The sequence below is a fragment of the Topomyia yanbarensis genome, chromosome 2, assembly GCF_030247195.1.
Source record: "Topomyia yanbarensis strain Yona2022 chromosome 2, ASM3024719v1, whole genome shotgun sequence".
Lineage (NCBI taxonomy): Eukaryota > Metazoa > Arthropoda > Insecta > Diptera > Culicidae > Topomyia > Topomyia yanbarensis.
In genome coordinates this window covers 377,524,275-377,544,711 of record NC_080671.1, presented here as the reverse complement: position 1 = coordinate 377,544,711, position 20,437 = coordinate 377,524,275, and the positions used below count along the sequence as shown (strand labels likewise).

The window sequence follows — 20,437 nt, the reverse complement described above, 5'->3', positions numbered from 1 at the left end:
CTACCTGTAAAGACCCTGTTTGGTTATGAAAGTGGTTATTGGTCTCGATCGTTCCGATATCTCAACCTGATGGTACGCGTCTTTGATGTCGATTTTAGAGAATCTCACGGCCCCGCAGACAGATCCAAGCAGCTCGTCTACTAGAGGCAATGGATGTGATTCGCGCAGCACCGCTTGATTGGCCCTACGCATGTCTATGCATAAACGAATCTCTCCTGAGTCTTTCATCACTGGAACGACTGGTGATACCCATGGGGAGGGACCTGGGACCGGTTCAATGATGTCCATTTCCATTAAAGATTTCAATTTTTCTTCTATTTTGGATTCCCAAGCAATCGGAGGCCTTCTGTAAGACTGTTGCACCGGCTGAACGTCGTGGTCGATTGGTATCTCGATCACCACGCCTCGAATTTTTGGAAATGGTTTCTTTGGTTTTACTTCAACTGCATCCACATCAAACCCAACTTTTAGTACCTTGAGATTTTTCGCTGTATGATCGCCGAGTAAACAACGTTGTCCATTTTCGACTACATAGAATTTTGCAACCGTTTTATTTTCTCCTGCCTCTATCTCTGCACTGAAGGTTCCGCAAATTTTCATCGGTAGTTTGCTGGCATAGCCAATAAGTGACCTGTCCACCTTTGTAGTTGCCTTCATTATGTTCACTTTAGCCTCTTTTAATTGTTCCCATATTTCCTTAGTAATGATGTTTGCGTCTGATCCGGAGTCAATGGTCATAGGTACCTGAATTCCTCCCACTTTGAACGTAAAAACATTGCCCCCCATCGCATAAAATACATAGTCTTTCGACTGTCCTTTTTCGAATTCGTCTGATACCGCACGGATTCGTTTAGCCTTAGGATATGACGCTGGGTTGTCGAATCGACGCTTCTGTCCACCGCTACTGTAACAACGCTTTGCCCAGTGTCCAATCTTTCCGCAAGCGGCACATTTAGTATGCTTGGCTGGACACTCCATGCTTCCATGCGTATGGCCTCGACGACCGCATCCATAACAGGTGAACCGATTGTTTTGTTGGTTTCTGGGTTGATAAATAGATTGACGATCTGTTATTTGTTGACCATTCCTGAACGGGCGTTTTGATACGGCATGTATTTCCTGCTCTTGGTGCACCACAGGCCGGCCAAGCTTTTTAGATTGTTGCTGTGACTCTGCCATGCTTGTACCCAACGTTATCATTTCTTCCAGAGAGCGGTCCTTCTGTAGCAATTTTGTCCGTAACTCATCTGAAATACATCCTTGGGCAATTCGATCGGCAATGAGTTCATCTACCACACTAGACTCATAGTTGCACCTTGCGATCTGTTTCCGCATTCGCATGACAAAGTCAGTGAATCTCTCTCCTGGTTGTTGCACAATCTGGTGAAACAGATGACGTTCGTAAGTCTTCCGACGAAAAGGTTCAAAATATTGATCTAGACACCTGATTGCCACGTCATAATATGGCGGATCTATTGTTACGTGGGGCACCTGATCGATTCCCGGGAGGTAACGTAGTAACGCTTGTAGGCCTGGTCCACCAAGATAGGCTAACTGTGCTCGTTTTTCGGATTGCTTCTCTACACCTTGTGCTAAAAAGAATGACTCCAAGTCTAGTTTCCAGCTTTCCCACTCACTTGGCAACCGGCTGTTTTCAATGGTCACCTCGAAGGGTTTGATTCTGCTTGGCAACGCCATCCTGTAAAATTATGTATGTTAACTTAAACATAAACCTCAAACGCTTGATAAACCTCATGTTTTTTTTTGTGTGATGTGCAATTCCCAGTGATTCTGTTTCTTGTTATAACCCTTTAACATTTAACGTTATAATTAAATATCAAAATGGTAACACTTTATGGCATTATCACAATGTAATTTTGTTCATGGATACAGTACACAAGATAACGGTCGGCTTACCTTTGTAGCTGATTCAAAACATATAGATCGTTATGTATCGATGTGTTGCAGAACGAACACCATGACACAGCAACGAACGAACACATCTGCTCATAGCAATGTTTTTTTCTTAATGTTTTATCTCCCCCTCCGCTCAAATCACTTACCAAATATCATCATTCTGCACCATACAACCATTCAACTATTCTAAACACGCAAGTACATTCATTTTGATTCACAAATACATCATCATCAATTCTCTTCTGGTACATAACCACCCCATGTTTTTTTTTCTTCTGGTACACAACCACGTCATATATTTTTTTTCATGCAAAATTTCTATTCTGGTACACAACCATTCCATTTTCGTTATGATGGTACATAACCATCTCTAAATACTATATTCCTTCAATGTGTAAGTAGGGGTTTGCCCACTACTCGGGTTCTTATTTGCCCGGCGTACCCTTCTTTTCAGGGCGGCCTAGGTGCCTCTACAGAATTTCGGATTTCGTAACGAAACAAAAAAAAAGTAAAACAATAAATTATTAGATTTACCGACTTTTATTCTCCGCTACTCTCTCAACTGCTGCTGGCGGAAAGGCGGGCGGTTTCCTCCGACCGGCCGGGACAACAACGGCCGCGTTCTCCTTTGGTCGTTGGCTGCTCCGGCAGCGGTCCTTGACAATTAGCTAGGGAGGTGAGCTTGGCTCCTTTGTTGGAACCTCCCTAGCGACGTTGGTGACAAATCACCGGATTCACTTGCTCCCCGCAAGGAATCCCGGAAGACACCGCAGTGTTCTTCCCAGGTGGAGCCGTTGTCCTACCTGCTTCCCTCTCCTTGGCTGTTAGCTGTAGAGGAGAGCAAGGCTCGTTCGGCTTATCCTCTACAGCGAGAGGGGCGGATGCTCAGGATCTTTAACGATTAGCCGGGGAAGCGAAAGCTCCTTTGCACTTAGCTGTCCCACTTCGGCGATCCAGCACCACACTACTGAGTGCCCGGACCACGGGCCGGCACTTTTCGACAGGACTTTTCACTGTCGCACGCGCGCACTAAACTATTTAACAGTGGCGGGAAACTGTCCCGAAAAAACCACAGCAATTTTCTGGACGTCTGTTTGTAACCGTGGTCCGTCACTTTCTAACTATCTCGATGGCCGCCTTTTCACTCCACCAAAAACAAACACCAAAACCAGCACCAAAAAAACGTACCGCCGCATAGCTGTCATCACCTATGCGCAGCATAGCCAGTACCCTTATTTCAGCAGCAGGAGAGCGGTGGCCTATCTAAGCCCTATGTTATTTATACATAAATGTGAAACAAAATTTTCTACACCTATCTAGACCAACAGAATCGTTCACAAAAGCTAAAACAAACAAAATTTACGAGAAAAAGTGAACGATCATAAGGAACAGTGGTGAGCATTATGTTACATAAACAATGCACTCTACGGAGAGAGTACGTACAAATAGGTATATTTTCACCCAGTGCTAAATTGTTACCCTGACGGGTTACAATCTCGCCCACACCGGGTGGAAAAAAAATTGGTAACAATTTTTTTCTAAACTAGCACCTAACACCGATACAATAATAATAACGAAATGAATAAATAAATAAATAAACAAAGAAAAACTAACTACACCTAATTATTTCTTCCGCAATTTATAAATAATTCATCCAAAAAAATTAATCGACCGAGTGTCCTCATCGGTGAAATGTTTGCTCAAGTTTGGTCTGATAATACTGACAGCATACGCGAAGCGAGAAGCTATCAGCCATTGTCATTATTCGGTTATGGGTTGAACCCTAAATCCAATCCGAATACAAAATCGGAAACAACCGATATTCCCAAAATTCTGCAAGTGACATTGACAATTTTCAATGTATCAACTTGCAGGGGAACGGTTGTCGGCATTATATTGTTCTTTTCATCGACTGTCCAGAAATGTCTTACGTGTCCTTACGGTACCAGTACTACACACTTGTGTTGGGGTTTCTATCCAAATACATTCATACAATTATCTCATTCATTCATCCTCAATCAGTGGCCTACTCGATCATTCACATTCCGATAAGCACTTCGAATTAACCCCAAAACAATTTTATCTTATCATTCACACATGCATTCATTCACTGTTCGATTCTGCACACATACATTCACACATACCATACCGCTTAACACGTCATCGTTTCTCCCACTCACAGACATTCCGGACAAAAAATTTGTATATTCGTCCCTTTTCGCCTCAAAACGCTTCGTACAGGGCAAAAGAAACGTTTGAGAGGGACCAAAGAATGTCTTTCGCATAATTTTAAAAATATCAAAATGATTCCCGCTGGAATCAAACGAACCACCCCAGGTTTAACCACAAACCCAAAATTATGCGAAATAAAATTGTATCTATCGACCCGAAATCGAAGACACGGTATCGTTTTACCCCATTCGCTCTTCCACTTACACCACTCTGATCCAAATCGGGCTACACCTGCATGATGCAGAGCATTGATGCGAACATCGGAGAAACTGTCAAAATTGATGATGGTATCATCATCAAAACAAAACAATACGCGAAATCGGCGGTAGCAAATTGTTTTCATTCGCGATTTTTGAAACGATTCCGCGCGATTTCGTGTTTTATTTCGGTCGGGAATTAGTCGCGCTAGTGTTTGTGTGTGTCCCTATCGAAGTATTGATAGGTGAATATGTTTTTTTAAGTTGCCCCAAACAAGGAGAAATTATATATAATTTTGTGCACCCGTAGGTGCGAGTGTTCCCCATGAAGGGGGTTTTGAATAAATTTGTTTTGCCGGACACGGCGGTAAGTGATGTATTTGATGCGGCCGGGGACCACGGTGTGTTTATTGAAGTGGATAATTCTATCCTTCCGTGGCCAAGACGGGTCCCCGACCATACATTAAGTGAGATAATTTGATTACCTCACTGCGTGAGTGGGGCGCTAAAGAATTTTGTTTCTGTTTGCCGAACACGGCAAAAAGTGTCAGGTTAATGCAACCGTTGACCGAATGACGGTACGGTGTAGTGTACTTGTTTTTGTTTTAAGTGGAGAATTCCACCCACCGTAACCGTCACCGGTGCCAGTGCATATATGTTTTTCTGATGTTTGTTTACCACACTGCGTGAATGTGGCTCTGAAAAATTGCAAGAAGGTGTTGAAGAACCTTCTCGCGGCAGAGTTGGTCTTCCACAATAAAGATAGAGAAGACGGAGAAATGTTTATTGTTTTTTTATTCGGACCAAAGTCCGTGTTGTTGTCGTCGGGAACTGACGGCTGCTTTTGGAAAACTCCCAAGTGAGTAATCCATAGAAAAGCATACCGTCAGTCCACAAACGGCACGGAAAAGTTTTTTTTATGCTGGTTTAAGGAGATTTGCTGGCCAAACTCCGAGATTTTTACCTGCTAAATCCTCCAGCTCGTAGGAGGATACACCTTTTTTTGAGACAATTTTTGCCGGTAAGTATTGTGGTCCAAGTTTAGCATTGTAAGACTCGAGTGCATTCGACAACTTCATGTTTCGACGGTACACCATTTGTCCCGTTTCAAAAGGTTTGGAAAACTTTCGATGACGCAAGTTGTACTGATGTCGAATGCCCTCGCTTGCTTTTGCCAAATTTTTGACCACAATCTCCCGGATTTTGTCTATCTGTTGGTGTCTTGTTTCTAGGTCACCCTCACCGGAAATCCTGCTGAAGTCATCGGCAGATGCCATTTCACACCCGTGTATAATGAAATGAGGACTAAATCCAGTGGAGGAATGAACGGTAGTATTTAGGATGCGCTCCACATCACTGATGTGGACATCCCAGTTGCGCTGCTCGGTTCGAGCATATGCCCGGATTGCGGTGTTTATCGAGCGATTTGTTCGCTCCACTGGGTTAGCCTGCGAATGATAGCGGGAATTCAGCCAATGTTTGACGTTGGTTTCTTTTATGAATTGACTGAACTCCTTCGAGGTGAAAGTGGAGGCATTGTCGCTTAGCAGAATTTCCGGGCTACCATGGCGATTGAACCACTGTTCGCGTAGTATCGTACAGAGTGATGTACTAGCGATTTTTCGAACGGGGGTTAACATGACGTACTTGCTGAAGACGTCGAGGACGACAAGCAAGTGTTGATTGCCACGTTTGCTTTTTGGAAAAGGACCAATATAGTCCACAGAAACCATTCGCCATGGTGCATTAGTCGCACGCGACTGACCCATTTCGGGCTGGACTGGGACGAAAGGAGCTTTAATTTCCTTGCACGTCCCGCATTCTCGAATAAACTTTCGTACTTCCGATCCCATACGAGGCCAGTGATATCGCAACTGCACTTCGTGGATCGTTTTATCGTATCCCACGTGAAGCAAATTTTCGTGGGTACGTTGGATCAAATCTTGACGGAACTCGGGTGCTGGGACGAGTTTCCAACTGAACCGCGAGTCGCACGGAACAACTTTTGAGTTGACATACTTGAAAAGTTGATCATTTTCTACTTTGAAGTCGGCATAGTCGTCAGGATTTTGGATAACTTTGGACTTCATGGAACAGTACCAGTCTGAGGTGGACAAAGCGGAAACGGCTGCTACGGCCCGGGATAACGCATCTGGAACGACATTGTCCTTGCCTTTCCGGTGCTCAATAGACATGTCGTAGAGTTGCAATTCTAAACTCCAACGACTCAAACGTGAACTGGTTTTCCATTTAGTCTTCAGTATCCATGTAATCGCTGACGAATCAGTGACCAGTCGAAAATGATAACCTTCCAAGTAACCTCGAAAGTGTTCAACCGCCATTATCACCGCCAGACCTTCCTTCTCAGTTGCATGGTAGTTCCTTTGGGGAGTGGTCAGTTTGTGCGAAAAGTAAGCAACTACTTTCTCGCCCTCGGGATACTCCTGCACCAGAACAGCAGCGACTGCTACGTCACTAGCGTCTGTCTGAAGGATGAACTCTTTGGAGAAGTCTAGTGGGACTAAAACTGGAGGAGTGACTAGAAGTTCCTTAATTTTAAGGAACGCGAGTTCTGCCTCGGAGTTCCAAACTAAGCTCTTGGTTTTCGTTTTGAGCAGATCGCTCAAGGGAGCAGTGACCTCACTGAACCGATCAATGAAGCGGCGGTAATAACCGCACATACCGAGGAAACGACGAAGTTTCGTCACGGTAACCGGTCTCTCGTAGTCGAGAATCGGCTGAATTTTGTCAGGATTGACCTTGAGTCCGTCCCGATTCAACAAATAACCAAGAAACTTTAGTTCGGGTACTCCAAAACGGGATTTTTCCAAATTGATGGTTAGGTTGGCTCTTGCTAGACAATCGGCCACTGCTTTGAGCAACTGTATGTGATGCTCGAACGTTTCGCTTACCACGATGATGTCATCTAGGTAGACGAAAACGTAAGGTTCCCATTTACCTCGTCCTAGAACCTGGTCCATCAGTCGCGCCAGAGTAGCGGGGCTGTTGACGAGACCAAATGGTAGACGGGTAAATTGGAACATACCCCTGCCGGGAACACTGAAAGCGGTATATTTGCGACTATCCTTAGCCAGGGGTACCTGGAGAAAGGCCTCCTTCAAGTCTATGGTAGACAGGTACTTCGCCTTGGGTAAGCCGCCCAATATTCGCCCAGGGTGGGGCAGAGGGTATGCATCTCGTACAGTACGCTCATTGAGAGGCCTAGCGTCTAGACAAAGGCGAATTGAGTCGTCTGGTTTCGTGACCGCCACAATATTAAGCGACCAATCCGAATCAGACTCCTCGATAATTCCCATAGACCGCCATCGGTCAACTTCTTCCCAGACCTTAGACAGTTTCTTTGGGCTCATATGATAAGGATATCGGCAAACGGGTGCCGCACCTTGGAATTCATCTTTGATGACAATCCTGTGCTCTGTGAATGAGGTTGGGCTTAGCTTTCCGGGCTCTACTGCCTGGAAACACTTCTTTACTTCTTCTACGCGCACTAACTGTTCCGAAGTGAGTATCGACTCACGCGGTACTTCATCTTCTTCATCGTCTTCTGATTCCTGACCTGAGTTCAACAGAGCACAGTTTTGTATCTCAGGAGAAATCCCAAAGGCGCGCCAAAAGTCCATACCTAGAATGGAGTTGACGGTCAGATGCTCTACTACAAGAGTGCATAGGACCTTTGTCAAATTTTGAAAAGTATACGGGAGATACGCTTGTCCAATGATTGGTAAGGATTGACCATTTGCAGAACGTAGTTCGAATGGTCGTTCCAACCTTTTCAAGGGACTTTTCGAAAACTTTCGGTATAGCTTTTTAGTTATAATTGTGGCGTTACTACCACTGTCGAGCAAGGCTTTGAAGGATTTGCCGTACACAGCGACAATTGCAAATGGACGGTTATCGAACGGGTCGTCAAGGACGATGGTTTCGACAGACAACGAATTATCATAGTCCTCATCACGAGCCGGTCGAAAACTGTCGTAAATCTGGGGATGGATTGTTAGTTGTTCTTTGGAGCGCTGCTTTACTGCCAACTGCGACTTCAGTTGGTTCTGATCCCGTTTTTTAGGCAGTAAGGGCAACGAGAAACATCAAATCCTTTAAAACCACACACGATGCAGAAGACCCGATTTGGTTTCCGGCATTCCTCAAATTCATGTCCTTTGTCTCCACAATTGTAGCAGACGCCGAGCACGGGAGGACGATGCTTTTCCACCAAATACTCCAGACACATTATAGGTTTTTGATTGTTTCCTTCGAGATTCTTGCCGTCCTGATTCCCTTGCTGTTTCTTTTTCTGGTTGTCAGGAGGCTTGCTTGAATCAAGACCTGCCGGTTTGGCATTCTTGTTCCAAAACGTTTTGGATTTTGCGTTGCCGTTATTCTGTCCACCTCCCTTTTGGTTTTGATTATTTTGTTTTTTGTTTTGTGGTGGATTATCAGAATAAGCAGCAACTTCCCGAGAAGAACCGAAAACTTTCTGATAAATCGGCGTCTTGGAGGCGTCGATCGATTTACCAAGACTCATCAATTCTGAAAGCGTGTTCACTGGCCTGAGAATCAGCATTTGTTTATAATCGGCTTTCAGGTTCCGCTTGAGCACGTCGAGTTTTTCGCTCGGTGCCATTGGAACCGTCATAGCACGAAATATTTTTTCCATTTCCAGGAAGTATTCCTGGAAAGATTCGTTACGCATCTGCCGGCGCTGGAGAGCCTTCATTTTGAGCGTAGCATCAAGTTCAGGATGTACGAAATTTACCTTGAGCTCGCAAACAAGATGGTTCCAGTTAAACAACCGGTTTTGCGCACGCATAGCCTGATACCAGGTCAAAGCATTGCCAGTGAACAAATGCATCGCAGAATTGAAAAGTTCATCTTCGCACATTTGTTCACACGCAGCGTAATTTGCTACGGTGTCCAAAAACTCATTAAGTCCAGTTCCTTCATCAGTTCCAGCATACTTCCGAATCTTCCAATCAGCGACGCGTTGCGGGTTTCGCGAGTAATTCCTGGGGGCCACCATCGATCCGTTTCCCGCATTGGTGGATATCGAAAAGTTCGGATATGATGGTCCCGCCAGCTGTTCGGTCAATTCAGGAACGTAAGGCTGGTTCTGAGTTTGGTACGGGGCTGTGAATCCGGTATTCTGTTTCGGTTTCTCGATTGGAAGTGATGGACATATATTTTGTTGACCCGAGAATCCTCGCTTCAACAAAAATTGATCGGGACTGGGCGCCAGTGTTGGGCGAGGAATCTCTGGTTCATCAAATGAATCGGGTACGTCCATCAAACGCAAATCTTCCAGATCGGTCTGCAGATCCATCTCAGGAGCACTTTCCTTCTGATGTACTAGTGCCCGAAGTTCACTGACGGATTCACGAAGTGAGACAACTTCTTGAACCGTCTTTCTTAAAACTGACGAAATGGTTGTCAGGGAAGCAATCCCACCCATTAGCGTTTCAGTAGCTTTTGAAAAAGCATCAGACCCCTGAGACGCTAGGGCTCTATTATCGTCGGATTGCTGTCGCAATTGTCGAATCTCGTCCCTCATCTCGCACAAGACACGCAACAGATCGTCTCCTACGAGCTGTTTGGAAAGAGATCCATCGTTATCGGAAGGATTGGATCCCTGTGGAATTGCAGGTACGTCTGTACTCAGCAAATCTCCCAAAATTTCTCCATCCTCCCCTTCTTGGTTGTCGGAAGGAAGTGCTGCCTGTTCGTCACTGAAATGACTGGAATAAACTGCTAGAACTTCCTCCAGCAACCCCGAAATTTCTTGGTTGACCTCCCCTGCCGCATAATTTCGGATAACCTGGAGCCTAGACCCCAAATGAAGCAACCGTGTTCGGTAAATCTCCTTGTTTGGGCACCGGTACTGGAGATCTTCCTTGATTGTTAGTAATTTACCAAGGCAGATCTCCTTTTCTTCACCCACGTCACCCCGGAAATTGCGAACTAATTCCCTCCGAGACGACCGCTCATGCGACAAAATTCCCCGAAGACGCCGCTGCCGCTGGACACCCGAAAGATCCGAATCAGGAGAGATAAAAATGCTTCGAGATAGCAACTCAAAATCCAGCTCATCGAAATGTAAATGATCGACGCGCATGAACACACACGCTTGGTTGAATTTCTCCAACGTCATCATAACTTGCGCTATATTGGAAGAAATCACCAAGACACAAAGCATGTAAGTACTGACACGGTATTATTTCCGATTTTTCGCCCACTAACGATTCCCTTAAAATTTCAGGAAATCAAGCTGCGCCAAAAATGTCTCAAATCGGATTGAGAATTCAAGGCGATTGGCCACCGCAACCGAATAACAACAACAACCTTCAAACTACTCGTCCGGCAGACCAAACACAAACAACGCAATCCACAAATTCGGACAAAAAAGGAAAATGCAAAAATCAAAGAAAAACAATACCAAAAATGTAAAAAAATAAATAATACGACCGCGAAACAATATTGCGGAAGAAACCTCACCGACTGTTCTACGAAAATCCTAGATTTAGTAGAAGCACCCCACACTCCGGAAGAAAAAAATATTTTCCAAAATAGGAAAATATTTTTTTCAGTGTTTTGCGCTGTGCGCCAAATGTAAGTAGGGGTTTGCCCACTACTCGGGTTCTTATTTGCCCGGCGTACCCTTCTTTTCAGGGCGGCCTAGGTGCCTCTACAGAATTTCGGATTTCGTAACGAAACAAAAAAAAAGTAAAACAATAAATTATTAGATTTACCGACTTTTATTCTCCGCTACTCTCTCAACTGCTGCTGCTGCTGGTGATCTGCTACTGCTGGCGGAAAGGCGGGCGGTTTCCTCCGACCGGCCGGGACAACAACGGCCGCGTTCTCCTTTGGTCGTTGGCTGCTCCGGCAGCGGTCCTTGACAATTAGCTAGGGAGGTGAGCTTGGCTCCTTTGTTGGAACCTCCCTAGCGACGTTGGTGACAAATCACCGGATTCACTTGCTCCCCGCAAGGAATCCCGGAAGACACCGCAGTGTTCTTCCCAGGTGGAGCCGTTGTCCTACCTGCTTCCCTCTCCTTGGCTGTTAGCTGTAGAGGAGAGCAAGGCTCGTTCGGCTTATCCTCTACAGCGAGAGGGGCGGATGCTCAGGATCTTTAACGATTAGCCGGGGAAGCGAAAGCTCCTTTGCACTTAGCTGTCCCACTTCGGCGATCCAGCACCACACTACTGAGTGCCCGGACCACGGGCCGGCACTTTTCGACAGGACTTTTCACTGTCGCACGCGCGCACTAAACTATTTAACAGTGGCGGGAAACTGTCCCGAAAAAACCACAGCAATTTTCTGGACGTCTGTTTGTAACCGTGGTCCGTCACTTTCTAACTATCTCGATGGCCGCCTTTTCACTCCACCAAAAACAAACACCAAAACCAGCACCAAAAAAACGTACCGCCGCATAGCTGTCATCACCTATGCGCAGCATAGCCAGTACCCTTATTTCAGCAGCAGGAGAGCGGTGGCCTATCTAAGCCCTATGTTATTTATACATAAATGTGAAACAAAATTTTCTACACCTATCTAGACCAACAGAATCGTTCACAAAAGCTAAAACAAACAAAATTTACGAGAAAAAGTGAACGATCATAAGGAACAGTGGTGAGCATTATGTTACATAAACAATGCACTCTACGGAGAGAGTACGTACAAATAGGTATATTTTCACCCAGTGCTAAATTGTTACCCTGACGGGTTACAAATGTGGTACACAACCATCTATCTCTGGCCTTCACTTTTATTTTGGTACAAAACCAATATCTCCTGTATCGAACGAAAGTACACCACTACCATAAGGCTTTTTTTCTTTCTCGTTCGCAAACCGCAATATAACATACCACGTTATTAGGTGTGCTTTCTCACTCTTCTTTTCCTCAGAGGTCACTGCTTCTTTTTTTCTCTTTTAGGAACACATCCACTTTGTTTACTCTTCATGGTACAAAACCCACACTTCCAAAAAAAATACCTCCCTCTCTTTCATAGCTTTTGCCGATCACTAACACTATCGCCGTCAACTCCTTCCCACCCGCCTACTGGAACCCATTGGATTCCTAGAAACCTCGGCGCACCGCTTCCTCTTGCATGTCCTCACTCTTGTGTTCCTTTGTTCCAAATCCTGCTCAAGAAAAAAAACGCTACATTTACATGCACTGCTCCCTTGCAGATAATTTAAAACACTGGGAATGCACATCAATCATCTATCCATTTTACTAATTTTCTCTTTTACTCCACTTACGGTCGTAGCGCTCTCAGCCCGTCAAATTCCGAGAGATTCCTCACCTCGAAATCAAAATGGCTTTCACCTTTTTTTCGGTACCAAACACTATCGACGAATGCGCGTCGTTCGATTGGAAGAACTTTATTTTCGCAACAGTTTTCCGAAACAATCACTTAAATCGCGTTTTTTTATTTTTATCCTCGTCGCCAAATATGTCGGATCGCGGAATAACAACACCGAAATATTAGTTTTCAAATGCTTCGCTTTATTCCGATACACGCGTACACGAAGTCGTCATCACCAACTCTTAAACTCAACTAAACTCTCCTATCAACGAGTGTTGCCAGGCCTACCTATTTGTCACTGCTCTTTTATAAAGGGTCTAGTTGGCCCTGACACCAACGAGCTGGGAACCGGCTTCATAGTGCTGGGCAAGATGCGCCAACGTGTGATCGGGTGGCAGCCGATCAACGCAAGGATGTGCAAGTTGAGGATCAAAGGCCGTTTCTTCAACTACAGCATCATCAACGTGCACTGCCCACACGAAGGGAGACCCGACGACGAGAAAGAAGCGTTCTACATGCAGCTGGAGCAGACATACGACGGTTGCCCTCTGCGAGACGTGAAAATTGTCATCGGCGACATGAACGCACAGGTAGGAAGGGAGGCAATGTACCGACCGGTGATCGGGCCTAACAGCCTGCATTCCGTATCAAATGACAACGGCCAACGATGTGTGAACTTCGCAGCCTCCCGTGGAATGGTAGTCCGAAGCACCTTCTTCCCTCGCAAAGATATCCACAAAGTCACCTGGAGATCACCGGACCAAGTAACAAAAAATCAAATCGACCACGTTCTAATCGACGGTAGATTCTTCTCGGACATCACAAACGTCCGCACTTATCGCAGTGCGAATATAGATTCGGACCACCACCTGGTTGCAGTATGCTGACGCTCAAAACTTTCGACAGTGCATAGCTCTCGTCGAAGCCGAACGCCGCGGCTAAACATCGAGTGGCTACAAGATGGCAGAGTGGCTCAAGAATACGCGCAGCAGCTGGAAGTGGCACTACCAACGGAAGAGCAACTAGGCGCAGTTGCCCTTGAAGATGGCTGGAGAGATATCCGATCCGCCATAGGTAGAACCGCAGCAACTGCACAAGGTACGGTGGGCCCGGACCGAAGAAGCGACTGGTACGACGGCGAATGCGAGCAGTTAGTCGAAGAGAAGAATGCAGCATGGGCGAGAATGCTGCAACACCGCACGAGGGCGAACGAGGCGCGATATAAACAGGCACGGAACAGGCAGAACTCGGCTTTCCGGACCAAAAAGCGCTAGCAGGAAGACCGAGGTCGCGAAGCTATGGAGCAGCTGTACCGCGCTAAAGACACACGGAAATTCTACGAGAAGTTAAACCGCTTGCGCAGGGGCCACGTACCACAGGCCGACATGTGCAGAGATACAAACGGGAATCTTCTCACGGACCAGTGTGAGGTGATCCAGAGGTGGCGGCAGCACTACGAAGAACACCTGAACGGCGATGCAGCAGACAACGAGGATGGCACGGTAACGCACCTGGGAGCACGCGCGGAAGACATTACACTACCGGCTCCGGATCTCCAAGAAATCCAGGAGGAGATCAGCCGGCTCAAAAATAATAAAGCCGCTGGGGTTGACCAAATACCAAGCGAGCTACAAAAAAAATGGTGGTGAGCCACTGGCTAAAGCGCTGCACTGGGTGATAAGCAAGATTTGGGAGGAGGAGATTTTACCGGAGGAGTGGATGGTGCCCTATCTACAAAAAGGGCGACAAGCTGGATTGCTGTAATTACCGAGCAATCACCCTGCTGAACGCCGCCTACAAGGTACTCTCCCAAATACTATGCCGTCGACTATCACCAATTGCAAGAGAGTTCGTGGGGCAGTACCAGGCGGGTTTCATGAGCGAACGATCTACCACGGACCAGGTGTTCGCTCTTCGTCAAGTACTGCAGAAATGCCGCGAGTACAATGTGCCCACACATCATTTGTTCATCGACTTCAAAGCCGCATACGACATTATCGATCGAGATCAGCTATGACAGATTATGCACGAGTACGGATTCCCGGACAAAATGACGCGATTAGTGAAGGCGACGATGGATCGGGTGATGTGCGTAGTACGTGTCTCAGGGACGCTCTCGAGTCCCTTCGAATCACGCAGAGGGTTACGGCAAGGTGATGGTCTCTCGAGTCTGTTATTCAACATCGCGCTGGAAGGTGTAATAAGAAGAGCAGGGATCGACACGAGTGGTACGATTTTCACAAAGTCCGTTCAGCTACTTGGCTTCGCCGATGACGTTGATATTATTGCACGAAACTTTGAGAAGATGGAGGAAGCCTACATCAGACTGAAAAGAGAAGCCAAGCGCGTCGGACTTGCCATCAACACGTCGAAGACAAAGTACATGATAGGAAGAGGTTCACGAGAAGAGAATGCGAACCGCCCGCTTCGAGTTTGCATCGGTGGCGACGAAATCGATGTGGTTGAAGAGTTCGTGTACTTGGGCTCACTGGTGGCCGCCGACAATGATACCAGCAGAGAGATTCGTAGACGCATCGTGGCAGGAAATCGTGCTTACTTTGGCCTCCGCAAGACACTTCGGTCGAACAGAATTCGCCGTCGTACGAAGTTGAGCATCCACAAGACGCTGATTAGACCGGTAGTTCTCTACGGGCACGAGATCTGGACCATGCTCGTGGAGGACCAACGCGCACTTGGTGTCTTCGAACGGAAAGTGCTGCGTACCATCTACGGTGGAGTGCAGATGGAAGACGGCACATGGAGACGGCGAATGAACCATGAGTTGCATCAGCTGTTGGGGGAGCCGCCCATCTGTCATACCGCGAAAATCGGACGACTACGGTGGGCCGGGCACGTAGCCAGAATGTCGGACAATAGCTCGGTGAAAACGGTTCTCAATTGCAATCCGACCGGTACAAGAAGACGTGGCGCGCAGCGAGCACGATGGATCGACCAGGTGGAAGACGATTTGCGGACCCTTCGCAGACTGCGTGGCTGGCGACGCGCGGCCATGGACCGAGTGGAATGGAGGAATCTTTTGTATACGGCACAGGCCACTTCGGCCTTAATCTGTTAATAAATAAATAAAAACGATTCGCTTCGTAGCACGAAGTCAAGCGAACCGTGCGTTCCGGTCACTAAATTGAGTCGCAGAGAGAAAGTGACATGTAGCCTTTTATACTTCCAGAAGCGACGTGTAACGTGTTTTTGGCAGTGCATAGGATATAGAAAGGATCTTCGCATGCTGGATACCGGTGAAACCGTTTCACGTATCTTTTTGAATTATTTTAAATATCATAGAAATATGGCCTGCATTAAGCAATAACATTTTTCAGAGATTTGTGTGATATGATTCTCCAACTCACATTTTTCCAGGGGTAGGCTGTGGTTGTCAAATGTCATATATTTTGCGCGTACCCAACACCTCGTCTCGGTCCAGCACTTTGAACCCCGTTTTCTTGTTACTTCACCCCAAAAAGAGAATATAGGGTAAGCGGTTTCGTATGTCTCTGTACTAGTCCTTGGCATATTTGTAAAAGGTATTATTTATTGCTGTTTAACCGTGATAATGAGGTCCGGTCCAGCTGATGTTGGGTACGAAATACTTGCTAGACTGCGTCCCAATGATTTTTTCGCCTTTTGATATCTTCGTCATGTATTGGGGTTTTCGATTGATTGACACCGGTGTAGTCGAGTGCACTGAAACTGCACCGTTTTTGTACTTTCTAGCAGAAGTGCAGAAAACTGGGTATGTTCCATTGACCCTCCTGCTAGAAAGTGCAAAACCAGTGCAATCCACTACACCTTTGTCAATCAATCGAAAATCCCATATGAAAACTGTTTCAGCGTTTTCCTTAAGTAGATGATAGGACTATTATTAATGGGATTTTCGATTGATTGACACCGGTGTACACTACATCGGTGTCAATCAATCGAAAACTCCATAAATAAAAACAATAAAAACGCTTGCAAAGACAGGGCCAGGTTCGGAGATGAGTTGGTTTACGTCATTGTAGATCGTGGCGAGGTCTGATATGGCAATGGATATACTCAATTCTGTAACTCCATCTACGATTTGTGCAGGTGTTCGTGCTGTGCTATGCTACATTAGCTATGCAATTGAGTCATTAAATGAAGAATGAAATTGTACTTTTGTTTTATAAACCAATAGAGATCATCTTTCTAAGTATAACAATATATATGTTCGTCCTTTGTAACTTCAGAATAATTTTTAATTGATCTTCTACAAAAATGTAAGCACGTTCTCGTTTGACATTAACGATCTTCTTTGAGCATTTTTGACAGTAATCCCAGTAAAAGGAGATCAAGGTAGTTCAATGGAAGGTGTGCTCGTGATAATTCAATTTTATAATTTTATTTGTATTTTGCTCACAAAAAAGTGAAAAAAGTCCGAATACGTATAACTAACGCCAGCTGCAGCAGAGAAAATTATCACAGCCTTTGTCGCTACCCACTGAGACGTCCAAAAAATTGTTTCAAAATCGTTCAACACGGGTCCAAGGATGGGCGTTTTTTGAACGGTTATTTGGACGTTGTTCAAATTGGTCCAACAAATGTCCTTCATTGGACGATTTTGAAACCAACCGTTCTTAGAGGGTAAGGACGTATAATAAAATTAAAAATGACAGGTTGCTCGTTGAATGGTTTCAGCCGTTTCAACCATCAAATATTTGATACAGCAAAAAATAAAATTAAAAATCCAAAAGTACCCTTTATTTCCATTCAGTACACATTCACGGGAGCGGAATTGCCAAACAGATGCTTCCAAGAACTGGGTATCGCCAACTTGATTTGTACTCCATCGGATTCTCTCGGGAACAACGGTGTCTTCAGTTTATCCAACAGTGATACCAGCTGAACAGCATCCGCTCTATTGTCTCCCTCGGACACGTAATTGAACAGTATAAAACAAGCCAACTGTTTTTCGCTGCAAGCGTCCAGCAATTTTGTAGCATATCCGCCTCCGTGAATTACGTTTCCTTCCAGCACGGCCCATTGCAGGGCCTGCAAAGTTTCTGCATTACCGGAAAGGAATGGTTCATTTGCTAGATATTTGTACGGGCGGGCACCAATCTGATGATTCTCATGGGCGAAACTACTGCTTAGAACGATGATCTCTGCTAGTTGCCGATCTTGTACAAAAACGGTCAGTTCGTCGAGAAAATCCGATTGTAACGCTCCGACAAGCGGTGCACGAATCTGGAGTACTAGAAGTTTACGGTGTTCAGATGCGAATAACTCTGCTGTTGTGGTAATCTTATCCACATCATGATCGAACGCTGGAGGACCAACCACAGGAATCAGAGCCGGATGCCAAAGCAGACCAATTTTGTTCAATTTGAGTGTTTCAATCAGCAGATCTACGGCCAACTGGGCCACATTTCCAACACTCACAGTCGGTATGACAAGTGTGTAGCCGGTTAGTGGTATATCCTTTGAGATTTTAAACATCATGCTATATATTCAAATGGAACAGTGATTATTCTATTTTGTTTCCTCTGCGTAGTGTTACTCACTATAATTACCTACTATATTGATAATATTTATTTTGTTTGAAAATTAAAATAAAGGAAAACAAATGACTAGCTGAACTGAACAGAGCCGCCAGACAATTTTTTTAACTGAATTGTTGTATACGCTCATTCAAAACTACCCAACATTTCTCGACAAACATATGATTACGGCCTAAAAGCCAATTGTCAAAATCCACTTTGAATGGAAATTCCGGACAAACCGTTACACGCCAATCACAGATGTTGGTAGTAAATGAAAGAGAAAAGTTTTCTCTTTCATAAACTGTTGTGAACTGTGTTCGACTAGTAACGGTTTGTCGAGAATTTCCATTCAAAGTGGATTTTGACAGTTGGCTTTTAGGCCGTAATCATATGTTTGTCGAGATTTGAGATCCGCAGTAGTGAAATCAAGCATGATTTTTGAATTCAACGTATCTAATTTTACGCTTGAAGCGACATTTTTCAGAGATTGATACCGTGCAGAGCCCATCCACCGATAGGCCTCCATTTACCGATCAATTTGATGGCAAAATTGTTTTGACTCGAATATTGCACGGAATTCAGAAATTATAAATAAAGTGAAATATGGAAATAGTACGCAGAACATCAATATAATATACAGTTTGATTATTCGTCTTTTCATATTTTTCCAAATAATTATATTTGAATGCTGTATTAAATCCGTTGCCATTTTACCACTTTTTTTCTCTTAACTCAAAGCCAACTGTTAATAAAACTGTGTAAGGACAATATTTCTAAGTGAATTATACACAAACCGAATGAACAAAGTCTGCAACACATGTTTGGACCTAATTTGACGGTAATCAAAAATTATAAACCTAGAATTTTCGGCAAATGGATATCTATTACTTGTAGTGATCGGCGAATGGTACTCTAGAATTGTTGGGCTTTTCGGCTATTTTGCACTGTCTGCCAATTCATTTCCAAACTTGCGTATTTTTTCTTGATAGTTGATTAAATATTCTAGTTGAAAATGAAGATCGAATTGAAATGCCTTTTAACATTGTTTTTTAAAGAGCGTTGGAAGTAGAAATCGTTGTTAATTGATCGGTAGATGGGTCTTGCACGGTATTCTGGTTGCAGTTGAAAATCGAAAAATTGACTTGCGCCTTTCGTTTTTTCCCAAGTTTTTTCCCTACTTGCAGAGTGGGAAACTAAAGCGCATCCTGTGTACATGTTAGAAAATCAACTTGCGCATCATCTACACCAGTTGCGCTTTAGTTCAGCACGCTGAAAAGAAGAGAAAAATCGAAAGGCGCAAGTTCACTATTTCGATTTTCAACTGCAACCAGAATATTTTGGTTGCAGTTGAAAATCAAAAAAGAACTTACGCCTTTTAATTTTTCTCCTATTTTCAGTATGGGCAACTAAAACGCAACTGGTGTAGATGATGGGCAAGTTGATTCTCTAACATCTACACAAGAAAAGGATTAGTTGCCCGAATAGAAATGTACAGTAACAAAACCATGATTTTCACTGTGACAGTACAGTAATTTTACAATAATTTACAGTAAGTTTTAGTGTTATGCTACAATACAAAAACAATAAAATTTAACGTTTCTACAGTAAATTTCAATGTAAAATAGACTTTTACAGTGAAAAAGGGGGGTGGTTATGTATCTTAACATTAAAAAAATCAATTTTTCTCCATATATTTTTTTCTCGAAAACAGTAAAGTTTAATGTGAATGCGTTGAATGTATTAGTTTTTTGCTGAACAGTGAAATTTATTGTTACATGACAGTTCGCTTCGAAGAGCCGAAGGGAGAGGTCGATTCGAGATCGCTCTGTACGCGTTTATTTACCTCTTGCGAGAAAATTTCGGTGCTGCGCCATCCGGTCGGGCGTTACTTTGGGTTGGTGTGTGAAAAAGATATATGACATTGTTTTGTATGCGCCGCCTATTTTGATAGAAATTTAATATCTATAGTCAAACTGAAATTCTAGAGTGAGTGAGAAATGACGGCGTAATATTGTGAACGGAAAGGGAACGATAGAGTGTGCAATTGTGAAGAGCGGAGTAAGTCGATGGCGTTCCCCAGCAACCGAGAAGAAAGCGGCTATCACTGTATATGTGCTGTGAACCATCCATATGAGTTTTGGAGAATTGAACAGGTTGCCAATGCCTGTGGCTCGGAACGAAGGAATTACTAGTCGAAACGGCAAGATAAGTCAAAGATTTGCATTATTCTATTTTTTCATTAATGATGTA

General features: G+C 44.5%; 2 protein-coding genes across 4 annotated transcripts; both read right to left on the bottom strand.

The window, feature by feature from the left end:
• On the bottom strand, nt 1-1,698 carry LOC131680782 (uncharacterized). Its single transcript, XM_058961493.1, has one exon. The coding sequence runs from the start codon at nt 1,696-1,698 to the stop codon at nt 1-3; it is 1,698 nt and encodes a 565-aa protein (XP_058817476.1).
• Nucleotides 1,699-17,383: 15,685 nt separating this feature from the next.
• On the bottom strand, nt 17,384-18,332 carry LOC131684644 (proteasome assembly chaperone 2). 3 transcript variants are annotated; one of them, XM_058967689.1, is made up of 2 exons: nt 18,209-18,332; nt 17,384-18,147 (listed from the first exon to the last, which is right to left on the bottom strand). In XM_058967689.1, exon 2 carries the CDS (start codon nt 18,144-18,146, stop codon nt 17,415-17,417), a length of 732 nt encoding a protein of 243 aa, XP_058823672.1. In that variant the 5' UTR covers nt 18,147; nt 18,209-18,332; the 3' UTR covers nt 17,384-17,414. The 3 variants fall into 3 exon arrangements, with proteins under 3 accessions (XP_058823672.1, XP_058823671.1, XP_058823673.1); XM_058967688.1 differs by having other exon boundaries at nt 18,218-18,302; XM_058967690.1 differs by having other exon boundaries at nt 18,222-18,296.
• Nucleotides 18,333-20,437: the final 2,105 nt, after the last annotated feature.

Coding starts and splice junctions, on each gene's coding strand:
- LOC131684644 (XM_058967689.1), bottom strand. CDS start 18,146: ATGATGTTTAAAATCTCAAAGGATATACCACTAACCGGCTACACACTT.
- LOC131680782 (XM_058961493.1), bottom strand. CDS start 1,698: ATGGCGTTGCCAAGCAGAATCAAACCCTTCGAGGTGACCATTGAAAAC.